The 24,227-nt window shown below is 38.8% G+C and overlaps 1 protein-coding gene across 2 annotated transcripts in view; it reads right to left on the reverse strand.

The window, feature by feature from the left end:
• The window catches only part of CC2D2A (coiled-coil and C2 domain containing 2A), a 258,232-nt gene that overhangs the window by 113,624 nt on the left and 120,381 nt on the right, over window positions 1-24,227 (reverse strand). For both annotated transcript variants that reach the window (XM_081332397.1, XM_081332396.1), the window contains exons 10-11: window positions 11,228-11,334; window positions 4,668-4,808 (exon numbers count right to left, since the gene is read on the reverse strand). In XM_081332397.1, the coding sequence (XP_081188523.1) occupies window positions 4,668-4,808; window positions 11,228-11,334 (248 nt within the window). The remainder of the gene's footprint in view (window positions 1-4,667; window positions 4,809-11,227; window positions 11,335-24,227) is intronic.

The following is a 24,227-nucleotide window of genomic DNA, read 5'->3' on the forward strand; positions in this document are numbered from 1 at the left end:
TCAGCAGCTTTTGATACCATCGACCACGGTATCTTGCCGCGTCGTCTTGAGGGGTTGGGAGTGGAAGGCACCGTTTTGTGGTGGTTCTCCTCCTACCTCTTGGGCCGTTCGCAGATGGTGTTGACAGGGGGGCAGAGGTCAACCCCTAGGCCCCTTAGCTGTGGAGTGCCTCAGGGGTCGGTACTCTCGCCTCTCCTGTTCAACATCTATATGAGGCTGCTGGGAGAGATCATCCGTGGCTTCGGGGTGAAGTATCATCAATATGCTGATGATACCCAGCTTTTCATCTCCACCCCGAACCAACCCAGTGATGCCCTCGATGTGATGTCCCGTTGCCTGGAAGCGGTACAGATTTGGATGGGAAGGAACAGGCTCCGGCTCAACCCGGCCAAGACTGAGTGGCTTTACGTATCGGCATCTCGTTTAGTCCAAGAGGTTCCATCTTTGGTTATAGGAGGAGAGATATTACCTCCCGTTGATAGAGCATGCAATCTAGGCGTCCTCCTGGATTCACAACTCAGTTTTGAAGATCATATTGGAGTCGTGGCTAGGGGGGCATTTGCCAGGTTCGCCTGGTACGCCAGTTGCACCCCTTTCTGGACCGAGATGCCCTACGTACAGTCACCCATGCACTCGTTACCTCACGTATAGATTACTGCAATGCTGTCTACATGGGGCTACCCTTAAAAACCACCCGGAGACTTCAGCTGGTGCAGAGTGCGGCCACGCGGGTAGTGATGGGAGCAACCCGATACTCCCATATTACATCCCTCCTGCGTGAGCTGCATTGGTTACCGGTTGTCCTCCGGGTGAGATTTAAGGTGCTGGTACTTACCTTTAAAGTCCTACATGGCTTAGGCCTCGGATACTTGCAGGACCATCTGCTGCCGGGAACGACTTCCCATCGCCCAGTACACTTACACAGAGAAGGCCTCCTCAGGGTACCGTCGGCTAGACAATGTCGGCTAGCGACCCCCAGGGGGAGAGCCTTCTCTGTGGGAGCACCAGCCCTATGGAACCAACTCCCCCGAGCTTCAGATGGCCCCAGATCTCCGGTCCTTTCGCCGCGGCCTCAAAACACTCCTTTTCCACCTGGCTGACCTAGACTGACAGGGATTTTAATTATGTTTTTAATTTTTAACTCTAATTTTTAATTTATTTTAATTTTAATTTTTATTTTAACTTCTGTACTTATTGTACGTTATTGTTGTTAGCCGCCCTGAGTCCTTCGGGAGATAGGGTGGCATATAAGTCCCAATAATAAATAAATAAATAAATTTGCAACATTATTTCTTCCTCCCCTTCACATTCCATTCGGAGATACAAACCAGTATTCCCCCCCTCCCACTTTCTTTTTTCTTCTTAGTTCAGAGGGTTTCTTCCCTGGTCTTTTGTGATGGCCTCCAGGCAGGCTGAATAAACAAATCTTGCATCTAAGGGATAGAGATGGGCAACTAACAACCCTGTCTTCTCTTTCCATCCTTGGGAATGGCAGAATCCAGTTAGGGGGTGATATTTGGGTTCTGCACAGAGAGGGAGTTAGAAATGAGATAAAAATGGATTCTGACAACAAGCATCCTTGGTAAGATGTTCATCTCAATTACAGAAATTCTACCCAATTTTGATAAATGTACTTTATCTTAATAAGTCCTTTTTAATATCATTCCAGAAAGGCACATAGTTATTTTGAAAGAGTTTGTGTTTGTCAATAAAAGCCCCAAATATTTCACCTTGTTCTCAACCCTAAAACCAGATCTTTTAGTTAATATATCACAATCCTGTGAGGTCATATTCACCAGTGTTTTCTGTTTATTTTAAAACCCACTAAAACCCTAAACCCATTTAATTTCCTCATCAATATTCTATATTATTTTGGGGGTCATGCAAAAATATAACCAAATAATCAGCAAATGCCCTCAATTTATAAACTTCCTCCTTGATACTTATAGTGTACCTGTTATTTTCTCATTTTGCCTGATATCTCTGTTCAAAACTTCCAACACCAAAAGAAAGAACAATGGAGACAAGGAACATCCTTGTCTCGTACCCTTTTGAATTTCACATAAATTAGTTAAATCACCGTTACTAATAATTTTTGCTTCATGTGACATATAAACAACTTTGACCCCTTGAATAAAATTCTCCAAAGTCCATTTCTTCTAGCACTTTAAGCATAAAAGTCCAATTTAGATTGTCAAAGGCCGACGCTGCATGTATTAGAACTGCCTGTTCCTCATTATGATATTGTAAATATTCAATAATATTCAAAACAATCCTCACATTATCCCTGGGTCAAAACTGTCTTTTTGGCATAAAGCCAGATTGGTCTTTGTGATATATGCCTGTAAAATTTTCTTTAATCTGTCATCAAAACGACAGCAAAGAGTTTATAGTCCTTGTTTAATAATGAGATTGCTCTGTAATTCTTTATTTTCATAGCATCTTGACCTTCCTTTGGTAGCAACACAATATTGGCTTCTTTCCACGTCTGAGCTATCCTTCCCCCCTGTAATATATCATTCATTCTATCCTTTAGTGGCTGAAGAAGTTCATCTTCGAAACCTTTACTGTATAATATTGGCTTGTAAGGCCATCTGGTCCTGGAGCTTTACCTGATTTCATTTTTTAAACAGCTTCTGATATTTCAAAGAGAGTTACTGGATCATTCAAAAGTTGTCTCTGAGTTTGTAAAAGTTTAGGCAACTGTTGTCTTAAAAGATATTCGTCTATTTTAGACATATCTAACTCCTGCTTTTTATACAAATTGGAATAAAAATTAGGAAAAGACTTTTTAACAAGCTCAGTCTATTATTACATTGTTGCCTTCACAGATTTTCTCCATCATTCTCTTTTCCCTTTCCTATCTTAGTTTATATGCCAACCATCTTCCTGGTTTATTTGCAAACACAAAGTGTCTTTGCTTTACATAATCCAGTTTTATTTCTATTTCTTGAACTGTTAACATAGACAATTGTTGCTGTAACAGCTTAATTTGATGTAAAATTTTAAACTCCATAGGTGTCTTTTGTAATTCAATTTCTGTCTAATTTCATCTTTTCCTGGGATTTTTTCTTCTCTAGGTATGCTATATTCTAACACACGATGCATTTTTCACATGGTCAATATTGGCTTTATTCAGAAAGTGTGTGTTGACTCTAAAAAATAGTAGCAACTGAGAGAAATAAATGCCAGAAAGGTTCTCTGTCTCAGTTGCTATCATGGCTTGTTGATTTTGTCCAATCTTCTTTCTTGAAAGAAGCACAAACATGAAATATCATTCCTTCAATCCTAAAAAAATTATGCTGCCCTTTTTTCCTCAAGAAATTCAATTCTTTCCTGCTAATTCTTTATGAGGTGCAAAATTAAGAGGCAGCCTTTTCATTGTCCCTTTGGACATTCCTTCTTGCAAATGCTTGAAGGGAAACAAAAGGATTACGGTAATAACCAATTTTTTGTTTGCAAATGTCAGCTGTCTTTGATTGATTGACTGACTGACTGATTATATCTCACAATATAGGAAGGATAGTTCTCCATGTTGTCTAGGTTATCTTAGATAACTATGAAATATTATGCGGTAAGCAGTCCAAAGGACTGAACTTGAAATGTTCTGTCTTCAAACAACTATTTAACCACACCTCCCATACTAGCATTTTATCCTGAGTTCAGAGGGAAATCATGCATTTAATTCAAAGCTATTTCAGATGATCTGACATCCAACAATCAATTTGTTGTTTTTTAAAAATTGTGCCATTGTCACATAGAAATATATTTCTCAAGCAAAGTTCCATCACTGCTGTATCTCACTGAGGAGAGGAGTGGAGGGATCAATTAAACACACCTTGCACAATTGAGAATCACTTTATATTTAGAAAAAGGAGCACTCTCTGCCTTACAGATAAGCAATTTGCTGTAATATTCTTTGAGAAGTCATAATTTGTGGCTGCAATGTTGTTCCCATGTATCGTTTTTTCCCCCCAGAGAGGCTGAGAAATGCAAATGTGTGCACGCCCATTATGGATATTCATATAACATAGAATAAGACTATAAAGCTAAGCAAAATATTTTTTTTGCTCCTTTGCAGGCAGATCTCCCTACATAGATTGTTCCACTGTTTAAATATCAGATATGCAAACAATTCCATATATACAAACAACTATTTTACTGAGTTTCTTCAACTTCATGGCTTTTTATAAATGTGCTTCAGATTTAAGGGGGATAGGGATTAATTGTATAACTTGCCTTTTTTTTCTAAGGGTTCAAAATAATTTTCTTGGGGATTTTTAATTATACTCCCACAACAACCCTGTGAGTTTTAGTACGCTAGCTCTTTGCTAGCTTCTGTTCTGTGGCAGTTTATACAGCTGCCTAAGGGGCACATAGCATGCTTAACTATTGCTTTTATTCGAATTCAGCCACTTAGCCAATTGACTTGGATGACAGAGGAAATTCCCAGCCCAACCTGGGCAGAGCTAGTTTTCCTGGAGGAAATTTTAACTTTTTGTTCTGGGAAAGCATTCAGTCATGTAGCTCTCTGTTTTTAAGCTGCAATGAGGCAGAACTATATCATCTCAATGAGATCCAACCCTTAGATTTAAGTCAGAAGTAATGAATGCAGAAAAACCCTAAATTTAATATACTAAACAATGTAATTCCTGCAAAAAGCATACTTTCTCATGAAGAGCTTCAGGGGTGTGTTAATAAACTTCTGAAAATCACGCAGGAATTTTATTTCTTTCCACACTTTGATCATGGCTTTCAGCAATGCTCGGTCTTTTTCTTGTTCATTATTGCGAAGTCTTCTTGTTTTCCTGCTCACAAATACAGACATTTCATTGCAGGTAATATATATAGTAATTGACATCAAATAACAAGTTAGCAAGATTGAAAAAATGACTATAATCAGTCAGCTGTAGTATAGCAGGTCAGATCGAATCCCAAATCTATTAATAACCAGGTTGCCAACAGGTTGCAAATTAGTTTTCTGGGAACATAATAAAATAAGTCCCCTTGGATAGTGGCAGAAAGCAATACAGGTACAATCAAGATTTTCTCTCTACAGAAGCATGGTGCCATCTTACTCAAGAAGAAACTACTACTGAAGCAGAGCTGACACTCCCTATTTCCATTACAGCCTCTACCTTATTTCACCCCTGAAATAAAACTGGCAAAATCTTTAGGACCAAGCAAGATGTGGCCTGAGAGGTTCAATGCTCATAGAAGGCAGAGGAATGGGCAGGAGGAATAATCTTGAAGAACAGAAGGAAGAGCCATAGCCAAAATCACATTGTGATAAAATAATAATAATCTGAAACTAGGCCAGAAAAATTGAGAAAATGTCTCAAGCAAAACCCTTCCTAGTTTTGGAATAAGATGACTCACAGTGGCAAGGTTGACATGGATGGGTCAGTGCAGATGGGTAGGCGTGGCCAGGTGGATAGATGACTCAGCGCAAATGACTTGACGTGGCCAAGTGGGTGCAACTAGGTTGGCTTGGATGGTTGGGTATCAAGTGCCGAGCCAGACACTGTTTCGTTCAATCCCAGCACCACAACCTCAGAGAAATCCACAAAGCCTCCCAGAACCCACACTGGAGCCGTCAGGAACCCAAACCCCTCCTCCCTTTCCTTAGCCATAACAGGACCCCAAACCCCACCTCCCTTTCCTTAGCCATATATTCTGCTCTTGGGGCCTGCCATTCTGTTGGGGGGAGGGGGAATTTGCACGTTCTTGGGATAACCTTCGCTTTCTATATTCCCCTCCTCCCTCCATTCCCATGAGATAGGAATGTATCTCCTTTTATCAGGGAGATGGTTGCAGAGAAACGAACTGGAAGAGATCTTGAGTGCCAACTGTGCCAGTTACCTGCTCATCAGACCTCCTGTGGATTGGTTGGATTTCAAATGGACATTATGACTTTGGTGGGAGGAGGAATATTGCTTGCTTAACATATACCGTTTTGGCGGGCTTTTCCCCAGATCTCACCTTGACTTCCCTACTGTCACTGACCCCTAATAAAACTATCTATTACAAACAGATCCAGATAAAGCAATACTTAAGAAACAAATGGAAATAATAAAGTACAAACTAAACTTAGCTGAGATGGAATTAATGGTTCAACAGATTAAATGGGTTAAACAGAATTTCTTTGAAAATGCTAACAAGCCAGGAAGATGGCTAGCATATATATTGAAAAAGGAAAAAGGAAAGAAAATGATAAAGAAACTACAGGATACAAAAGGAGAAATACAGTTTCAAAATGATGCAATGAAAAAAAATGTTAAAGAATATTATGAGACACTTTATAAGGCAAAGGAAATCTCTAAGAAAAAAATAGAGCAGTATTTTAAAAAGGAAATTTACCAAAAATTCCCCAGAATATCCGAAATATATTGAATGAACCAATATCAATGATGGAGGTTATAGAAGCTATAAAAAGGCAAAAAAAGGATAAGACGCCGGGACCGGACGGATTACTTGCAGAATTTTACACTGTGTTACAAGATGTGTTTACTCCGATGTTGAAAGAACGGACTATTATTAAATTTGGAACAATGTGTACAAATGGCTAGAGTTAAGGAGAAACGCTGGGATGAATACCGACTGATTAGTTGATAGTTTAGAAACCTTTTACAGGATAGAATTGAAAGATACTTAATCACATTGTAGACAAATGAAATAATGTTCACTAGAAAATTCACAGATGTTATATGCACATTTTGTTACAATGTAATTTTTTTCTTTTTCTTTTCGTTTCCCCCCCCCCTTTATTTAAGGTAATACTAATAGCAATGTTGAAGCCAGGGAAGTTGTAACATGTCCACTTTTGTTTTTAATTGCATATTCAATAAAATTTGAAAAAAAACACCTGAGTACCTGTCTTGAAAATGAATCTGGCATTGTGAAAAAGTAAACAAAAGTAAAAATGAGCATTTCATTGTAAAAAAAGAAAAAGGAAAAAAAAGAAAGAACTTTCTAATGAAATTCTCCTGAAAACTAAAATACCAAAGTCATGGACTGAAGCTAATATCACTTTAATACCTAAAGAAGATACAGACTTGACACATATAAAAAATATAGACCAATTTCATTACTAAATGTAGACTATAAAATTTTTGCTTCAATAATGGCAGAAAGAATTAAGAAATTCTTGATTGAATTTATACATAGACCAAAAAGGCTTTTTGCCTAAAAGACAGATAAAAAATAATCTAAGAACAATCCTGAATGTTTTAGAGTACTATGAAGTCCATCCAGGCAAACAGATGCCTTTGATATTCCTTGATGCACAAAAAGCATTTGATAACTTAAATTAGCAATTTATGTTTCAGCAACTTGTTGAATTGGCTTTGGGGAAAACTTTATGAATGCAATCCATGCAATTTATGATAAACAGACTGCTAGAATAATTGTAAACGAACACTATACAGAAAATTTTAATATTAAAAAGGACACAAGACAGGGATGTCCTTTATCCCCATTGCTATTTATATTAAACTTGGAAGTATTGAACAGAAATATCAGACAAGATTTTGAGATTAAAGGACTGGAGATAAAGGGTCAAAAATATAAATTTCAGGCATTTGCTGATGACTTGGTCTTTATATTGGAAGAACCTCTGGAAACAAGCATGAAATTGTTGGCCACAATAGAACAATATGGTGAGGTCGCAGGCCTGATAATAAACAGAGAAAAGACTAAAGTTTTGACAAAGAATTTAACAGAAAAACAGAAAATGCAACTTGCAAGAGAAACAAACCTTCAAATAGTTAAAAAAGTTAAGTACCTGGGAATTTACCTAACAGCAAGATGCATAACAGTAAAAGAGGACAACTATACAAAATTATTAAAACAAATAAAACTGGACTTAGAAAAGTGGGAAAATCTTCAACTGTCAATGCTGGGGAGAATAGCCACAATTAAAATGAATATCTTACCAAAAGTACTTTTTTATTTCAAACCATTCCGGTAAAATTAGAAAAAGCTTTTTTTTTATGAACTGAATACTATAATATTGAAATTTATTTGTCAAGGGGAAAAAGTACGAATCAAAATGAAAATGCTACAGGAAGTTAGAGAAAGGGGAGGATTTGGCCTCCCAGATTGGAAGTTATATTACCAAGCAGCTATTTTAATGTGGATTAAAGAATGGATAACACTTAGAGACAAAAGATTACTACACCTAGAGGGGGATGACCTGCAGATTGGCTGGCATGCCTTTCTGTGGTATGGGAAGAATAAGGTGCATAGATATTTCCAGAACCATGCTATAAGAAATGCACTCCTCTTAGAATGGGAAAAAAATAAAAGAAAAAATTTATATTAAGATACCTGAATGGCTCTCAACAATGGAAGCCTTTGCTTACCCAAATTTAATTAACTATGACAAACTCATGACTTATAAAGATATACTGGACAATGAAGGAAAATTGAAAACTAGACAAGACTTATAACAACAAGGTATTGACTTAGCATGGTGGCCATATTTACAAATCCAAACAAGATATGAAAAATATCTGAAAACAATGGGACTCTATATGGAACAGACAGAATTTGACCGTATACTATTAAAAGCAGATGAAAAGTTGATTAAAAAGCTCTACAAATTTCTGCTTAATCTAAAGATGGAAGAAGAACAAGTTAAAGAAACAGTGATAACATGGGCAAAGAACTTTGGACATAGTATAGAGCTTGAAGAATGGGAAAAGTTATGTGACAGAAATATTAGATTAACCAAAGCTGTACCATATAAAGAAAATTTGTATAAAATGTTTTATAGATGGCACATGACACCAGTGAGACTAATGAAAATATTTAAAAATACTTCAAATGTGTGTTGGAAATGTAATCAAAGACCAGGTACTTATTATCATATCTGGTGGTCATGTCCTAAAGCTAAAAGGTTCTGGCTTAAGATACACTTATGGTTGGAGAAGATGATTAAAAAACAAATAGAATTTAAACCAGAATTGTTTCTATTAGGAATGATAGGTCCCAACTATGACAAGGAGAGCAGATACCTAATGTTACATGTATTAACAGCAGCGAGAATTGTGTATGCCCAATACTGGAAAAATGAAAAGTTACTGACTGAAGAAGTATTAATTAAGAAAATATTGGATTGTGCAGAAATAGATTAATTTTAGAGATTAAAGAAAAAGAGCATTTAGTCTACTATAGAACTTGGAATAAATTTTATCAATGGCTAGATAAGCGAGTTAGAGAGAAAGGAATGTGATATGTAATTTTGAATTTATTTGAGTAAGAAAAATACTATACATTGAAAATTTAGTATTGTTTATGATAATTTACTATACTTATTATTGTTATCAATTATTACTTTTAGCATTTCTATTTATATATATTTACCCAGACAATATGCTGTTTGCCAAATATTGAATGTTATTGGGGGAAACCCCAACCCTTACCCCCAACTCTCCCTCTACCCTAACCCTAATTTCCACCCCCTTACCCCCCTCCCCAACCCTATAAAACTAATACATTTTTTCACAAAAAAGTATCCTTTTGACACAATGCCTGTTTCAAGAGTTCTGCTTTTTTGGGTGGTTAGTTGAAGTGGGACCTCACAGGAGCCCTGCGGTGGTCAATCTGCCACCCTTGAGAACAGCTTTCCTATCACCCTCTTCCTCCTTCTAATCCTCCTCTTCTTCTGATGGACTGGAGGCTTGGAAATGTCCTGTCCCCACCTCTGTCCCTTTGATCTCAGCTTTGGGATATCCTCAGTGCCTCCCCACCCCTAGTGACATAGATCCACCTCCTTAAAGTTTCCCCTGTATGTTTGTTTGTGTGTGTGTGTGTGTGTATTTGCATATTTGCCAAGATATATTTTCACAATGGATTTCTATTCTATGGGATGATTTTTTACATGCCACAGTGTGCCTGCTGAATCCCCAGATTGGTGCAAAAATATTCTCAACTTGTGCGAATCTCTCTTCTCCTTGGTGGGTGAGGAGGCCATGGCCCACCTGACATGCTCATGAAAAAGAGGAGCCTTGGCAGGATGGGGGGGCAGCTTCCCACCTCACCCCCCCTGCCCACTTCCCCCTGCCCACCCCACTTCTGCCTTTAGCAATGGCTGTTGGGTTGAGGCCAAATAGCTCCCGGATCCACCCCAACCCCCAGCCAGATCTTCTGCTTATTTGGAAGTGACAGGGAATGATGGAGAAAGCTCAGTTCTTCACTCCCACAACTATAGACAGCAAGATCTGGAGAAGGTAAGGTTTTGTCTCCCTGGGGAAAGATATAAAACACGATAGCTGTCAACATCCAGGTGGGCTGAAACCTCCCTTTTGTTAGAATTCAGGTAGAGCTGGTTCCTCCCCATTCAGATCTTCACATCCTCCAGTCTGGGAGGAGGAGGAGGGGAGGAGGAAGAAGATGATGGGGAAGTTGTTCTTGGGGGCTGCGGATTGACCATTGTCGGGGTCCTGGGCGGGCTCCGGGAGGCTTCACAGATTTCTTTCCCTTTGAGGTTGCGGCACTGGAGTAGGACAAAATGGTTCCTGGCTCTGTGCTTGGTTCCTGGCAGTTCAAGGAGGCAAGGAGCTGGTGGGGTGCTGAGTTGTCCACACATCCAGTTGGCTGAGGTGACTTGTTCCGCATTGACTTGGCTGCGCCCAGCCAGCCATGCCCACCCTGTGCACCCACCTGCCCATAGCCATCTATCCATGCTGACCTGACCACACCTACTCATCTGCCCATCCAGCCATACTCACTCATTCGTGCCTACTTGGTCACAATAATTTGTTCTACATCCTCCTAGTTCTCCCATAGAAGGGAAAAAAGGAGGAAGAATATTCACAATTGCAGGACAGTTGAAGATCTGACAGGCTATCCCACCTGATTTGTCCCCATAAAATTTCTTTTTTCCTACCATTGTAGTTGCTCCCAAAAATGGCACAGAAGAAAAGGACATAAATAAAAGGTGTTTTATCGTAGCAGATGGTTACACAAAGAGGAACTTAGGAGAGAGTCATAAACCTTCTGCAGGCTGGCCATTATGTAATTTCAATTAAACAAAAAGATCTGCCTTACAAAATAAATACTTGAAACATCTCATGGAAAAAAGGAGGTTTTTACAAAATTCCAATGACACCAGTTCATTGCCTTTTATTAGAGCATGACTCAGTTTTTTTCCAACAACCCCTTTTTCAGCTGGACAACTTTAAATTTACAGAATGAATAATAGAACAACTATTAATCTACTCACCTTATTTCAAGCTTATATTCAGTTATGCTTTGTTGGACTACTAGGTTTGGAATTCCACTTTTGGCAGTATCCAAAATATTTTGTAAAGCATTTCTAAGAGCATGAAGCTAGAAAATAAGCTTATAAATATTAGTGTGATCTGTTTGTACCACCATATTAAACCATTATACTTCTGTATTTTTCCTTATTACTAGCAACCTTGATAGACCTGCTTTTCTATGAAAATGCCAGAAACATTCTCCAAAATAAACCTGGGAAGAACATGGAAAATATGATTTTTGACATTTATTATTTTTCAATATTATTGTCTTGCCTTTATTGTTGCTTTTATTGTAAATTATATTCTTCCCAATTCTGAAGGCCAAGATTTATAATTCTAACCAATATATCTATCAATCAAATACCTAAAAGCAAAGAAGACAATGAATCATTCACACAAAGCAAACTTGGTATTTAAATCTTTTCAGAATTCAACCTTAATTAACATCTACTATTCATTTGAGAGTTTACTTGAACTTATTTTAACAGCACTTCAAAGACTGAATATTCAACATACTTCATTTTAGAGCAGAGGTCCCCAACCTTTTGGGTACCAGGGACTGGTTGTTGTGATTCAGGGTCAGCCTGTGGGTTCGGCAGTTGGGTCGGATGACTCAGATGAGGGGGAGGAGGGGGGTGTTGAAGAACTTGCTGATGATGGCTTTGCGGCTCCGCAGAGCCCCCAGCCAGGCCCCTCCTACCTGGTGGAGACCCAGCTGTGTGAGCCTGACAGTGTGGATGAAGATGACCCACAGCTGGCCCTGTTCAAGGACGCCCGACGCAGGAGGCAGTCAAGTAGGAGCAAGCAGAGGAAGGCTGTGGGACTTCTCGGAAGGAGGCAAAGAGAGGCCATGCCCTGAACTCTTTATAAAGGGAATGTTTGGGGGAGGGCTGGTTTGCTGAAAGCAACCGCTCTGATAGTGTTTCAAAGCTCCAGTATCTTGTTTCATGTTTTGTTTGTTTTTGTAATAAATTTGGCAGACGTATTCCAGCCTTTTGCCGTCTGTAAAGGGGTTGCCTTTTCTGCAAGGCCGGTAGCAGGCTGGTACAGAACACTGGTTCCATGGAGAGTGCGTGGTTTTGTGTGCCTCCTGCATCTCATGGATGGGGCTTTGCTTGTTTGTGCGGCACGGTTGCTGGCATGCTGGCATACCGGGCATGCTGCGGCCTGGTACCGGTCCATGGACCGGGCATTGAGGACCGCTGTTTTAGAGGACAGGATATGTATTATTATGTTTCAAGCCATGAAGTCGCAGGACCTGTCCAAAAAATTGGGCAGCCATTTGTCTGGTGGAATGGGACTATTAGGCTCTGACCCTTGGCAGCGCCCACTTCTCTCCCAGCTCCCTGCTGGAGCCGACCCACAGTGGCCTTTCATCCTCCTCTTGTGTTCTTCTCCCACCAATGCCCCCCCCAGTTCTTCACACCCAGCCCTTCATCCTGGCCGATTCCCCAAGGCACATTTTTACTCTGCCGATTTGCTGCATGGGACTAATATCTTGCCCTCCTAGCAGCCAATTAGGCAGTGTGCAGCTGCAGTTGGCAGTGATGCAAAGGCACTGGGAGGACAGCAGGTAGTTGGGGGGCGTGGTGGGCAGCAGGCAATTGCAGAAGCATTGGAAAAAGCCTGGGGAGGTAAACTTTTATTTTTTCCCACTTGATGGTGTTTCTCTCCTTGTCCAACCTACTCCAAATTCTCAGTTTTCTCAATTGAAGGATGGTTGTGATACAAGGACCACATTCATTGCTGTGGTAGGACAGGAAAAAGATCTTTCCACTTGGGAGAAAATCTTTGGGGAGAGGGGAGGATCATGAAACGTCTTGACTATTATTTAAAGATGTCTTAGACAGCAGAATCTTATACTCCTTCTTTCCTTCTCTTTCTTCTCTTTCTTCTCTTCTTCCATTTCTTTTCCTTCCTTCCTGTTTCTCTCCCTCCTCCCTCCTGCCTCCCTCCCTCCCTTCTTCCTTCATTCTTTTCCTTTCTCCCTTTCTTCCCTCCCTTTCTTTTCCTTTTTTACACTCTTTCCAAGAAAGAAAGAAAGAAAGAAAGAAAGAAAGAAAGAAAGAAAGAAAGAAAGAGAAAGAAAGAAAGAAAGAAAGAAAGAAAGAAAGAAAGAAAGAAAGAAAGAAAGAAAGAAAGAAAATTGACACAGCAAATATAGTTCTCAATTTAAAACTACAACTGGAATCAAAATTTCCATTGCTAAGTCAAATGGCTATTCAGTGAGTCACATCTGACTTTATGCCCTTTTTTGCCACAGCTGTTAGATGAATCACTGCAGTTGTTTAGTGAGTTATGTGTTCCTTAAGCAAATCTGGCTTCCCTCATTTCTCCTTAGTTCTAGATTGCTTCTCTCCTTGGTTAATTTCCAATTACTGTTTCTTATCTTGCCTTTTGGTGCTTTGGAAAATGTTGACCCCCTCATCTTTGTAGGAGCCCCTCAAATATTGGAACAGTGCTATCATGTCACCCCTAGTCTGTCAGGATCTCCATCGTTAGCCTGGCGCCTTGCAGGGCTCCTACCCTCAAAGGGGAAGGGAAGGGGGAAGCATTTGGGGCAATCCACACCGGTGTATCAAATGGTGGGAAATAGGGAGAGGGGAATGGGAAGAGGGTGCTGACCAGGACTTAGGGGACAGTGAATGTGTTCAGATGGCCCCCCCCTCTCTCTGGTCACTTGCAAGCCTCTGAATGCTGGGTCACAAAAGGACAGTAAAGGGAACACACAATATTCTAACTCACCCGGGGACAGCTAGAGTCTTGGGGAAATACCCAGAGCAAACAGATGGTGTCCTGGGGAAACACCCAAAAGGGAACATGCTAGCTACTTCTGCTTTCTAGTTTCTTATCTATAGTGTGCCAGCCCTAAGGGGCAAAGTCGTAATCTTATGTGTATCAGCTTTGCCGGGTGAATTGCTTATATAACCAAAATAGGTATAAAAATAAGACATTTTTACTGTTTGGGGCTTTTCCTCTTTTTAGGGAAGCCCATCTCTATTCAGCTGAAAAACACATACTTTTGAAGGCAAATTCTGGTTTCCTCTATTTTGTTATCAAGCAAAACCTCAGAACCTGCACATCATTTTTGGTGAGCCAGCCAGGAGAGGTGCTTGGTCCTTGGAGGGCTCAGGAAGGAGAAGGCACTGAGCGTGCTCTGGGGTTTCCTGGAGATGCCCCCCTTCTTGACTCTTCCCTGTGGCTTTTCTACAGGAACTAGTTTTTTTCTTCCTTTTTGTTTTGGTTGTTGTCTTCACTTGGTTCCTGTGTACTCAGGAGGGCTGAAGATAAGGTAAGCGTACATTACACAAGCTTGACCAGGGGAGTGTGTGTGTATGTGTGTGTGTGTAAACGTCTGTCTGTTTCCTTGAATCATTTCCCATTGTTGACCAGAGCTGGGCGGAAGGGTTTATGCCAGCCACACCTAGGGCCTGCCCTCTTTTTTGGGTTTCTGGGGGTGCCTAAAAAGCAAGGGGCATTAATTTTGTACTCTCATGCTCCAAAGGGTTGTGAGTGGTGTGTGGTTTGTGGTTGTTCCTTATAAATTTCCCACTGCTGACCAGGCCTAGGCATGATATCACTTCCAGCCGCCTGTGGGTCCCTGTGAGGATAAACCGTTGACCGGGAGTCTTGCATAGCAAGGGGAAATAATTGATCTCTTGTTCAGCCCAGGGAAAACCTATTAAAATGAATAAAACAAAGGAATGTGCCCTCAGCCCCCCTGAGTGTGTTATCAGGAACTTTGATAAGCTCAAAACCCGTTGGGATATGAAAATTGACACTCTGACTAAATACACTTTCTTTGGCATCAGGATATACCTACTGTTTGACTTTTATTCCAAATTATATGCTAAAGATAAGATTAATGAAACAGACATTGACGTATATCTGAAGAATGCCAACATCCCGGTTCTTACACAAGAACAAAAGGAAGAGATTAATCAATTGATAACAGAAGAAGAAATTCTTTTAGCAATTAAGCAACTGAAGGTGGATAAAGCGCCAGGTACGGATGGACTGACTGCGGTCTATTACAAAAATCTACAATCGGAGGTGATAAAGCCATTAAGGGAATTGTTTCAGACAATTCAAAGGGGAGGAAGGGTGCCTCCGTCTTGGAGAACTGCTTTTATTTCCCTGATCCCGAAGGAAGATCAGGATGTTACTCAAGTAAGAAATTACAGACCAATATCACTTTTGAATACGGACTACAAGATATTTGCTAAGGTTTTAGCTAATAGATTGATGAGGGTTTTGCAACAGATGATTCATGGGGACCAAACTGGGTTTATTAGTGGTAGACAAATGAAAAATAATGTGAGGCATATAGTTGACTTGGTGGAGTTTTTGGAAAGGAACAACCAGATCCCTGCGGCGTTGATCTTTTTAGATGCTGAAAAAGCTTTTGATCAATTGGATTGGCAATTTTTGATGAAAGTTTTAGATAAAATGAATTTTGGGGATAAATTTTTACAACCAATTAGGGCATTATATCAAAAACAAACTGCCCGAATAATAGTAAATAATAGTTTGACTGAAGTATGCAATATTGAAAAGGGCACAAGACAAGGGTGTCCGTTATCACCTTTATTATTTGTATTAACATTGGAGATATTATTGATTAAAATACGGAATTTGGAAAAAATTAAGGGTATTCAAATTAGAGATCAGGATTATAGACTGAGGGCGTTTGCAGACGATCTGGTTGTTACAGTGACCCAGCCAGAAAATTCGGTTGTGGACCTGATGGAGATAATAATGCAATATGGGAAGGTTTCTGGATTTAAGGTTAATGTACAAAAAACTAAAATATTAGCCAAAAATATGACAGCATCGCAAAAGGCCCTTTTAGAAGGGTTAACTGGATTCGAGATTGTTAAAAGGGTTAAATATTTGGGGGTGTATTTGTCACCCTCAAATGCAAAGTTATATAAAAATAATTATGAAAAGCTATGGGGGAAAATTCAAAAAGAATTGGAGAGTTGGGAAAAATTGCAATTGTCTTTACTGGGAAGAATTGCAGCAGTGAAAATGAATGTCTTGCCTAAATTTCTATTTTTATTTCAAATGATACCGATTCTTAAAAAAGATTCAAATTTGGAGGAATGGCAACGGGGTATCAATAAATTTGTATGGGCAGGGAAAAGGCCACGAGTTAAACTTAAGATTATGCAGGATACGCGTGAAAGAGGTGCTCTTAAAATGCCCAACTTTAAATTATATTATGAAGCTGCTGCGTTGTCAGGGATAAGTGATTGGATTAATTTGACACAAGGGAGATTATTAAATCTTGAGGGCCACGACTTGTTATTTGGCTGGCATGCATATTTACTGTATGATAAAAAGGTAGATAATGTGTTTAAAGTGCATATTTTAAGACAGGCATTGCGGAGAGTTTGGAAAAAGTATAGACATAAGTTAGACTACAAGATACCGTTGTGGGCAATTCCGAAACATGCAATAGAAAACATAAATGTTGGCTTCAAACATGATGTGACTACGTACAAGGAGATCTTAAGTTTGGAGAGGAACGTATGGTGTTTGAAGCCGTATAATCTTTTACGAGATGAGAAGATTGTTCAAACTTGGTTTCAATATGGTCAATTACGGGCCAGGTGGAAAGAAGACCAGAAAATTGGTTTCTCAATGACTGATGAAAATTTGGTAAAGCAAATTAGAAATCAGGGTCCAGCACATATCAAACGGATATATCTTGCATTGATAGAAATTGACTCAGAAACAGAACTTGTTAAAGATTGTATGATAAAGTGGGCTCAGAATATTCAAGAAGTTATTACAATGGACACTTGGGAAAAGATCTGGGTGAGGAACGTAAAATTTACACAAGCTCAAAACTTAAGAGAAAACTTTTACAAAATGTTTTATAGATGGCATTTAGATCCTAAAAAGCTTGCAAGTATGTATCCGAACTATCAACCTAAATGTTGGAGATGTGGTGGCGAAGATGCAACGTATTTTCATATATGGTGGACCTGTAAAAAGGTTAAGGCTTTTTGGATTAAAATCTGGTGGAATATGCAGAAGATTTTTAAGCAAAGGATAAAGTTTTGTCCGCAATTGTTCTTATTGGGCATAATTACAGATACTACTGTTGTGGACACCAAGTTGATGTTGAATTTAATTACAGCAGCAAGACTTTTAGTAGGCCAATATTGGAAGAAGGAGGAACTCCCGACTATAGAAGAATGGACTCTTAAAGTTTCTGACCTGGCGGAAATGGCAAAGATTTCGGCTTATTTGAAAGATCATTCGCAACAACGTTATATTATGGAGTGGAAAAAGTGGATTGATTATATTCAGAACAAATATGGGACTAAAAAGTTTCACTTAGCATTTGAATAAGTTTTTTTTTCTTTTTTTTAATGTAATATTAGTACTGCTTGTAGTCATTTCATATGAGCTAGAGTGCGATAGACTTAATAGTTTATTGTTGTTAGCATATGGTTGTTTATGATTGTTTTCTGCTTTTATATCTTGTATTTAGCTCTGGGAAGTCGGGGAGGGGGGAGGGGGGAAGGGGGGGAGGGTTAGGGAGGGCTAGGAAGGGGTGGGCGGAGGGAGGGGGGGAGGGATTATTAAAGATAAAATGTATTGTAAAACTTTTCAATAAAAAAAAGATGTTATATGCTTGCAGGAAACGCATATCCGTGTATCTCATCAAAAATATTTGATAAACTCTAGATTGGGTATGCAGTTTATTGCATCTGCTCCAGAAAAGAAAAATGGTGTAGTCATTTATGTGAAGAAGAATTTAACAGCTAACTTAATTGAAGCAGATAAACAAGGAAGATATATTATAATTGAACTTTTAATAGAAGGGAAGAAAATACTTTTAATTGGATTATATGCACCTAATCAACAGCAAGGAGAATTTTATAAACTTCTACATAATAAAATAATTCAATGGGATTATAAATCGTGTATTTTAATGGGAGACTGGAATGGAGTATTGGACACACAAAAAGATAAAAAGGACCTTTTAAAAGCACTCCAAATCTTGCTAGATTGCCTAAATCTTTTTTTGACATGAAAGACGATCTGGAACTGAGAGATGTTTGGAGAGAACGAAACGTGGAAGAAAGGAATTTTACTTTTTTTTCTGACAGACATCAATCTTTCTCCAGGATTGACTTTGTATTAACTACTAATGATTTTTTTCTAGGGTTAAGAAGATCAAGATATGTCCAAGAATCTTATCAGACCACAGTCCAGTATGGATGGAATTGGACAAGAGAAAGGGAGATAGGAGATCTTGGAGATTAAATGAAAATCTGTTTAGATATGAAGAAAATGTGGAAGAATGTAAAAAACAAATGAAAGAATTTTTTACTATAAACATGCACAAGGGTACTCCAATTGAAATGGTTTGGGATGCAAGTAAAGCTTATATGAGAGGAGTTTTAATATATTTGAATAATAAATATAGACGTAGATTGGAATATAAACGTAAAGAATTAGAGGAGGAAATAAAGATGAAAGAGAGGGCTTTTATCTTGAACTCATCGAATAAGAGGTTGAAAGAAGCAATTAATTTGTTAAGAGGGCAGTTTGATATGTTGATGGCAGATCAAGTGGCAACTAACTTACGATATGTCAAACATAATACTTTTTACAATGCTAATAAGTCAGCTAGATGGTTAGCTTATTTGTTAAGGAAAAAACAAAAGTCATGTAATATAGGCAAGACAGAATACAAGGGTAAAGAGGTGTTTCAACAAAATCTTATTAAAAAGGCTTTTGTTCAATTTTATTCTAAATTATATGCAAGGGATATAACTCAAGGTTTAGATATAGATAGGTATTTACAAGAAGTGAATATCCCTACACTTACACAAGAACAGAAGGAAGGGATGAATCAACCGATAACTGCTGAAGAAATTATTTTAGCAATTAAACAATTAAAAGTGGGTAAAACACCTGGAACAGATGGTTTGACAGCCACTTATTATAAAAATTTACAATTAGAGTTGGTGGAACCTTTGAAAGAATTATTTGGGACAATTCAATCTGGAGGGGAAGTGCCTCCATCGTGGAGAACAGCATTTATAACGTTGATTCCAAAGGAAGATCAAGAACTTACCCAATCCAAAAATTACAGACCTATATCGCTTCTAAATACGGATTATAACATATTTGCAAAGATCTTAGCAAATAGATTAATGAAGGTTATGCAGCAAATGATTTATAGTGATCAAACAGGATTTATAAGTGGTAGACAAATGAAAAGTAATGTGAGACATATTGTAAACGTATTAGAATATTTGGAAAGAAATAATCAAGTTCCTGCAGCATTGATTTTTTTGGATGCTGAAAAGGTGTTTGATCAATTGAATTGGCAATTTTTATTTAAAGTTTTAGAGAAGATGGAGTTTGGTGATAAGTTTTTACAACCTATTAGGGCAATATATCAGAAACCAACAGCCCAGATAATAATTAATGGTAGTTTAACAGAAGCTTGCAAAATTGAAAAGGGTACAAGACAGGGATGTCCGTTGTCACCATTGCTGTTTGTTTTAATATTGGAAATATTATTAAGATACGTGACTCAAATAACATAAAGGGAATTAAAATTAAAGATCAAGATTATAGATTGAGAGCGTTTGCAGATGACTTGGTTATTACATTAGGTCAACCGACTCAGTCGGTTATAGATTTAATGGAAATAATTTTGCAATATGCACAAGTTTCTGGATTTAAGGTTAATAGGCAAAAAACTAAAATTTTGTCTAAAAATATGACTACAGAACAAAAGGTAGTTTTAGAAAAATTAACAGGATTTGAAATAGCTAAAAAGATTAAATATTTGGGGGTATATCTTTGAGATTCAAATTTAGATTTAGATTTTATTAGATTTATATACCGCCCTTTTCCCATAGGACTCAGGGAGGTTTACAAGGTGTTTAAAACATCAATACAAAAATTAAAAAACAATTAAAAATAATTAAATTCAGTCCCTGAAGTAAAATATAAAAACCCCAGTTAAAACTCTCAGCCTGGGCCGGAAAGCTCAAAGAGCCAGGTCTTCAGATCCCAGCGAAATGAGCGAAGGTTGGGGGCAGTCCTAAGCTCCACGGGCAGCTGGTTCCAAAGGGCAGGCGCACCGACAGAGAAGGCCCTCTCCCTGGGTGTTATCCGCCGGCAGTCTTTTACCAGCGGCACCCTGAGAAGGCCCTCCCTGTGGGAGCGCACAGGACGAAGGGAACTTGATGCCGGCAGCAGGTGTTCCCTCAAATATCCCGGACCCAAGCCATTTAGGGCTTTATAGGTCATCACCTGCACCTTGAATCTCATTATTTTGTATAATGTGAAATTATACAAAAATAATTATGAATTGTTATGGTTAAAAATACAAAAAGAATTAGATACTTGGAAAAAATTACAACTGTCTTTATTGGGAAGAATTGCAGCAGTTAAAATGAATGTTTTACCAAAATTTTTATTTTTGTTTCAAATGATACCTATACTTAAAAAAGATTCAAATTTGGAGGAATGGCAGAAAGGTATTAATAAATTTATTTGGGCAGGGAAAAGACCGAGAGTAAAACTTAAGATAATACAAGATATATGTGAAAGAGGTAGCCTTAAAATGCCTAATTTTAAATTATATTATGAGGCTGCGGCTTTATCGTAAATTAGTAATTGGTTTAATTTAACAGAAGGAAGATTATTGAATATTGAGGGATGTGATTTATTATATGGTTGGCATGCATATTTATTGTATGATAAAAAGGTGGATAATATCTTTAAGACACATATATTAAGGTATGCTCTGTTGCGAGTTTGGAAAAAATACTGATACAAGTTAAATTATAAAATACCAATTTGGGCAATACCTAAACATGCAATAGAAAGTATAAGTCTGGGATTTAAACATGATGTGACCACATATAAAGATATTCTCAGACTGGAAAGGAATGTATGGCAATTAAAGCCATTTAATACTTTAAAAGAAGGGAAAATACAGTAGTACAAACTTGGTTTCAGTATGGCCAGATACAAGCTAGATGGAAAGAAGATCAGAAAATTGGCATTTCAACAACAGATGAAAATCTGGTAAAACAAATTAGAGATCAAAGTCAAGCACATATAAGAAGGATATATAATGCATTGATAGAAATAGATTCAGAAATGGAACTTGTTAAAGATTGCATGATAAAATGGGCCCAGAATATTCAAGAGCCAACAACGATGGATGTTTGGGGAAAAATTTGGGTCAGAAACGTAAAATTTACCCAGGCACAAAACTTAAGAGAGAATTTTTATAAAATGTTTTATAGATGGCACTTAGATCCTAAAAAATTAGCATGTATGTATCCAAATTATCAGCCTAAATGTTGGAGGTGTGGTTGTGAGGACGCAAAGTATTACCATATGTGGTGGACTTGTAAAAAAGTTAAAAGCTTTCTGGATTAAAATTTGGTGGAACATGCAGAAGATATTTAAGAAAAAGATAAGGTTTACTCCACAGTTATTTCTACTGGGTATTATTACTGATTGTACTGTTATAGAAACTAAACTGATGTTGAATTTAATAACAGCAGCAAGACTTGGTTTCGCAAAATTGGAAGAAGGAGGAACTGCCTACTAGAGAAGAGTGGACTCTAAAAGTTTCAAACTTGGCAGAAATGGCAAAAATCTCAGCATATTTGAAAGAACAATCACAACAGAGATATATCTTGGAATGGAGAAGATGGATCGATTATATTCAGAATAAATATGGGACTAAAAAATTTCACCTAGCATATGAATGAATATTAGAATTATAAGATATTTACTTATGTTTAAGGGGAGTTAAAGTGCGATAGGATTCAAAGCGTATTTATAGTTGATTAGCATATTTTAGCTTAGGTTTGTTAGAGGCAATACCCTGTATTCAGCTCTGGGAACTCGGGGGGGGGGGAGGGGGGGAGGGAGGGGTTGTGGGGGGGAGGGGGAGGGAAGGAGTATATGTTTAAAATGTACTGTAAAACTTTTCAATTAAAAAAAAAGATTGGTTGTTCAGTGAGTTTTTCCCACAACAATAAATGTGACAGAGCCTAAAACCCTGGTCCCTACATCGTAGTCATCCTTCAATTCAGGAAACTGTGAAGTTGGAGCGGGTTGGACAAAGAAACACCATCAAGAGGTGAAGAAAAATTAAAAGGGAACCATCCTCCCAGCTTTCCCAAGCACTTCCACAATAGCCCAATGACCAGCCACCTGTCCTGTCCCCCAGCCGCCCACCTCCCCTCCAGTGCTTTCGCACTGCTGCTGCCCACAGCTGTCTGCCACCCAATGCCTGCTGAGAGGTGCAGCTATTCAGTGGGATAAAGGGCCGTAGAGCCACTTACAGCAGGGGGGAGCGCCAGAGAAGGCCAGCAGAGGTTGAAAAATCACTGTGGGTTGGCTGCAGTGGAGGGTCTGTGAGAGAAGTGGGTGTAGCCTAGGGTCAGTGCTTAATAGTCCTAGACCCTTGCTGGGATGGTGTGAGTACTGAGCTGAGCAGAGGGTCAGACCAGATGACCCAAAAGTCCATTCCAATTCTAAGATTCTATTATTTGCTGCATTTAAAGAATCGTACTGTTTGACAATGTTTTAGAGCAGGGCTTTTCAACCAGTGTTACGGGTACCACCTGTGGTACATTGGCACCTGGCAGATGGTATGCAACCATCCTAGAAAAGTGGTAATGGGGGAGGGGAATGAGCTGAACCGGTGGCAGCACCGCACAAGCCTGAGCGAGAGATGGCTGAAGCTGCAGGGCTGTCAGGGCTCAGCAGAAGTGCCAGGATCAGTGCCAGGCTCCAGCTGGAGCTCGGTGCTGATCCTGGCACTTCTGCTGAGCCCAGAAGAAGCACCGACCAGCTGGAATGTTACAGCATCCCCAGGGTCTTGTGATTTATATTCAGATGCTTGGCAACTGATTCATATTTATGACTGTCACAGTGTCCCAGGGTCATGTGAAGTAACCAAAACTTGCTGCAACCACCCAGCAGATGGGGGGAATAAAAACCAAACATACCCCCACCCCACCCGTGCTACCAATCCTCAACAGAAATGCTCACAAAAATGAAAACCTCGGACAGGAGGAAGAGCGCTGCCGGGCGGGCAGGCATCTTGCTCAGCTGTGGTTTGTGGGGCACTTTTTCACTGCCATTGTCACTTCAAACAGTCACTAAGCGAACTGTTGTAAATCGAGGACTACCTGTACTTCATCGCTTTTTTCCCTTTTTTATTTTGGTCATCAAGTTTTTGACACCTTGCTAGGTGACTGGTGGTATTCGGATGTTGCCATACCTTAAAAGTGGTACAAGGGGTGAAAAGGTTGAAAAGCCCTGTTTTAGAGACCTAACTTTCTCCAATGCTTTTTGACAAAAATACTACCACAAAATCAGAGCATAGCAATAAACTAATTAACAGCAGAAGTTTGGTTACGCATTATTTACCATAAATTTGAGAACTGTTTTGGTGATACTTATCAAATAATTATAATACAGATAGTCCTCGACTTACAACAGTTTGTTTAGAGACCATTCAAAGTTACAGCGGCACTGAAAAAGTGACTTAGGACCGCTTTTCACACTTATGACCATTCCAGCATCCTCATGGTCCCATGATCAGTATTAGGATGTTTGGCAATATTTATGATGGTTGCAAAGTCCCAAGATTATGTGATCAACTTTTGCAACTTTCTGATGAGCAAAGTCAATGGGGAAGCCAGATTCACTTAACAACCGGGTCATTAACAATTGCAGTGATTCCCTTAACAACTGTGGCATGAAAAGTCATAAAATGGGGCAAAATTCACAACAAATGTTTCACTTAGGAACAGAAATGTTGGGCTCAATTGTTATTGTAAGTTGAGTACTACCTGTACTGGATGGGAGTAGTTGGTTTTGTTCCATCTGAATTTGTTACACATTTTATAATTAATTGGCTTGGTGTATTTTGTTATGTCATAT

The sequence above is a fragment of the Vipera berus genome (genome assembly GCF_964194415.1).
Source record: "Vipera berus genome assembly, chromosome: 7".
Lineage (NCBI taxonomy): Eukaryota > Metazoa > Chordata > Lepidosauria > Squamata > Viperidae > Vipera > Vipera berus.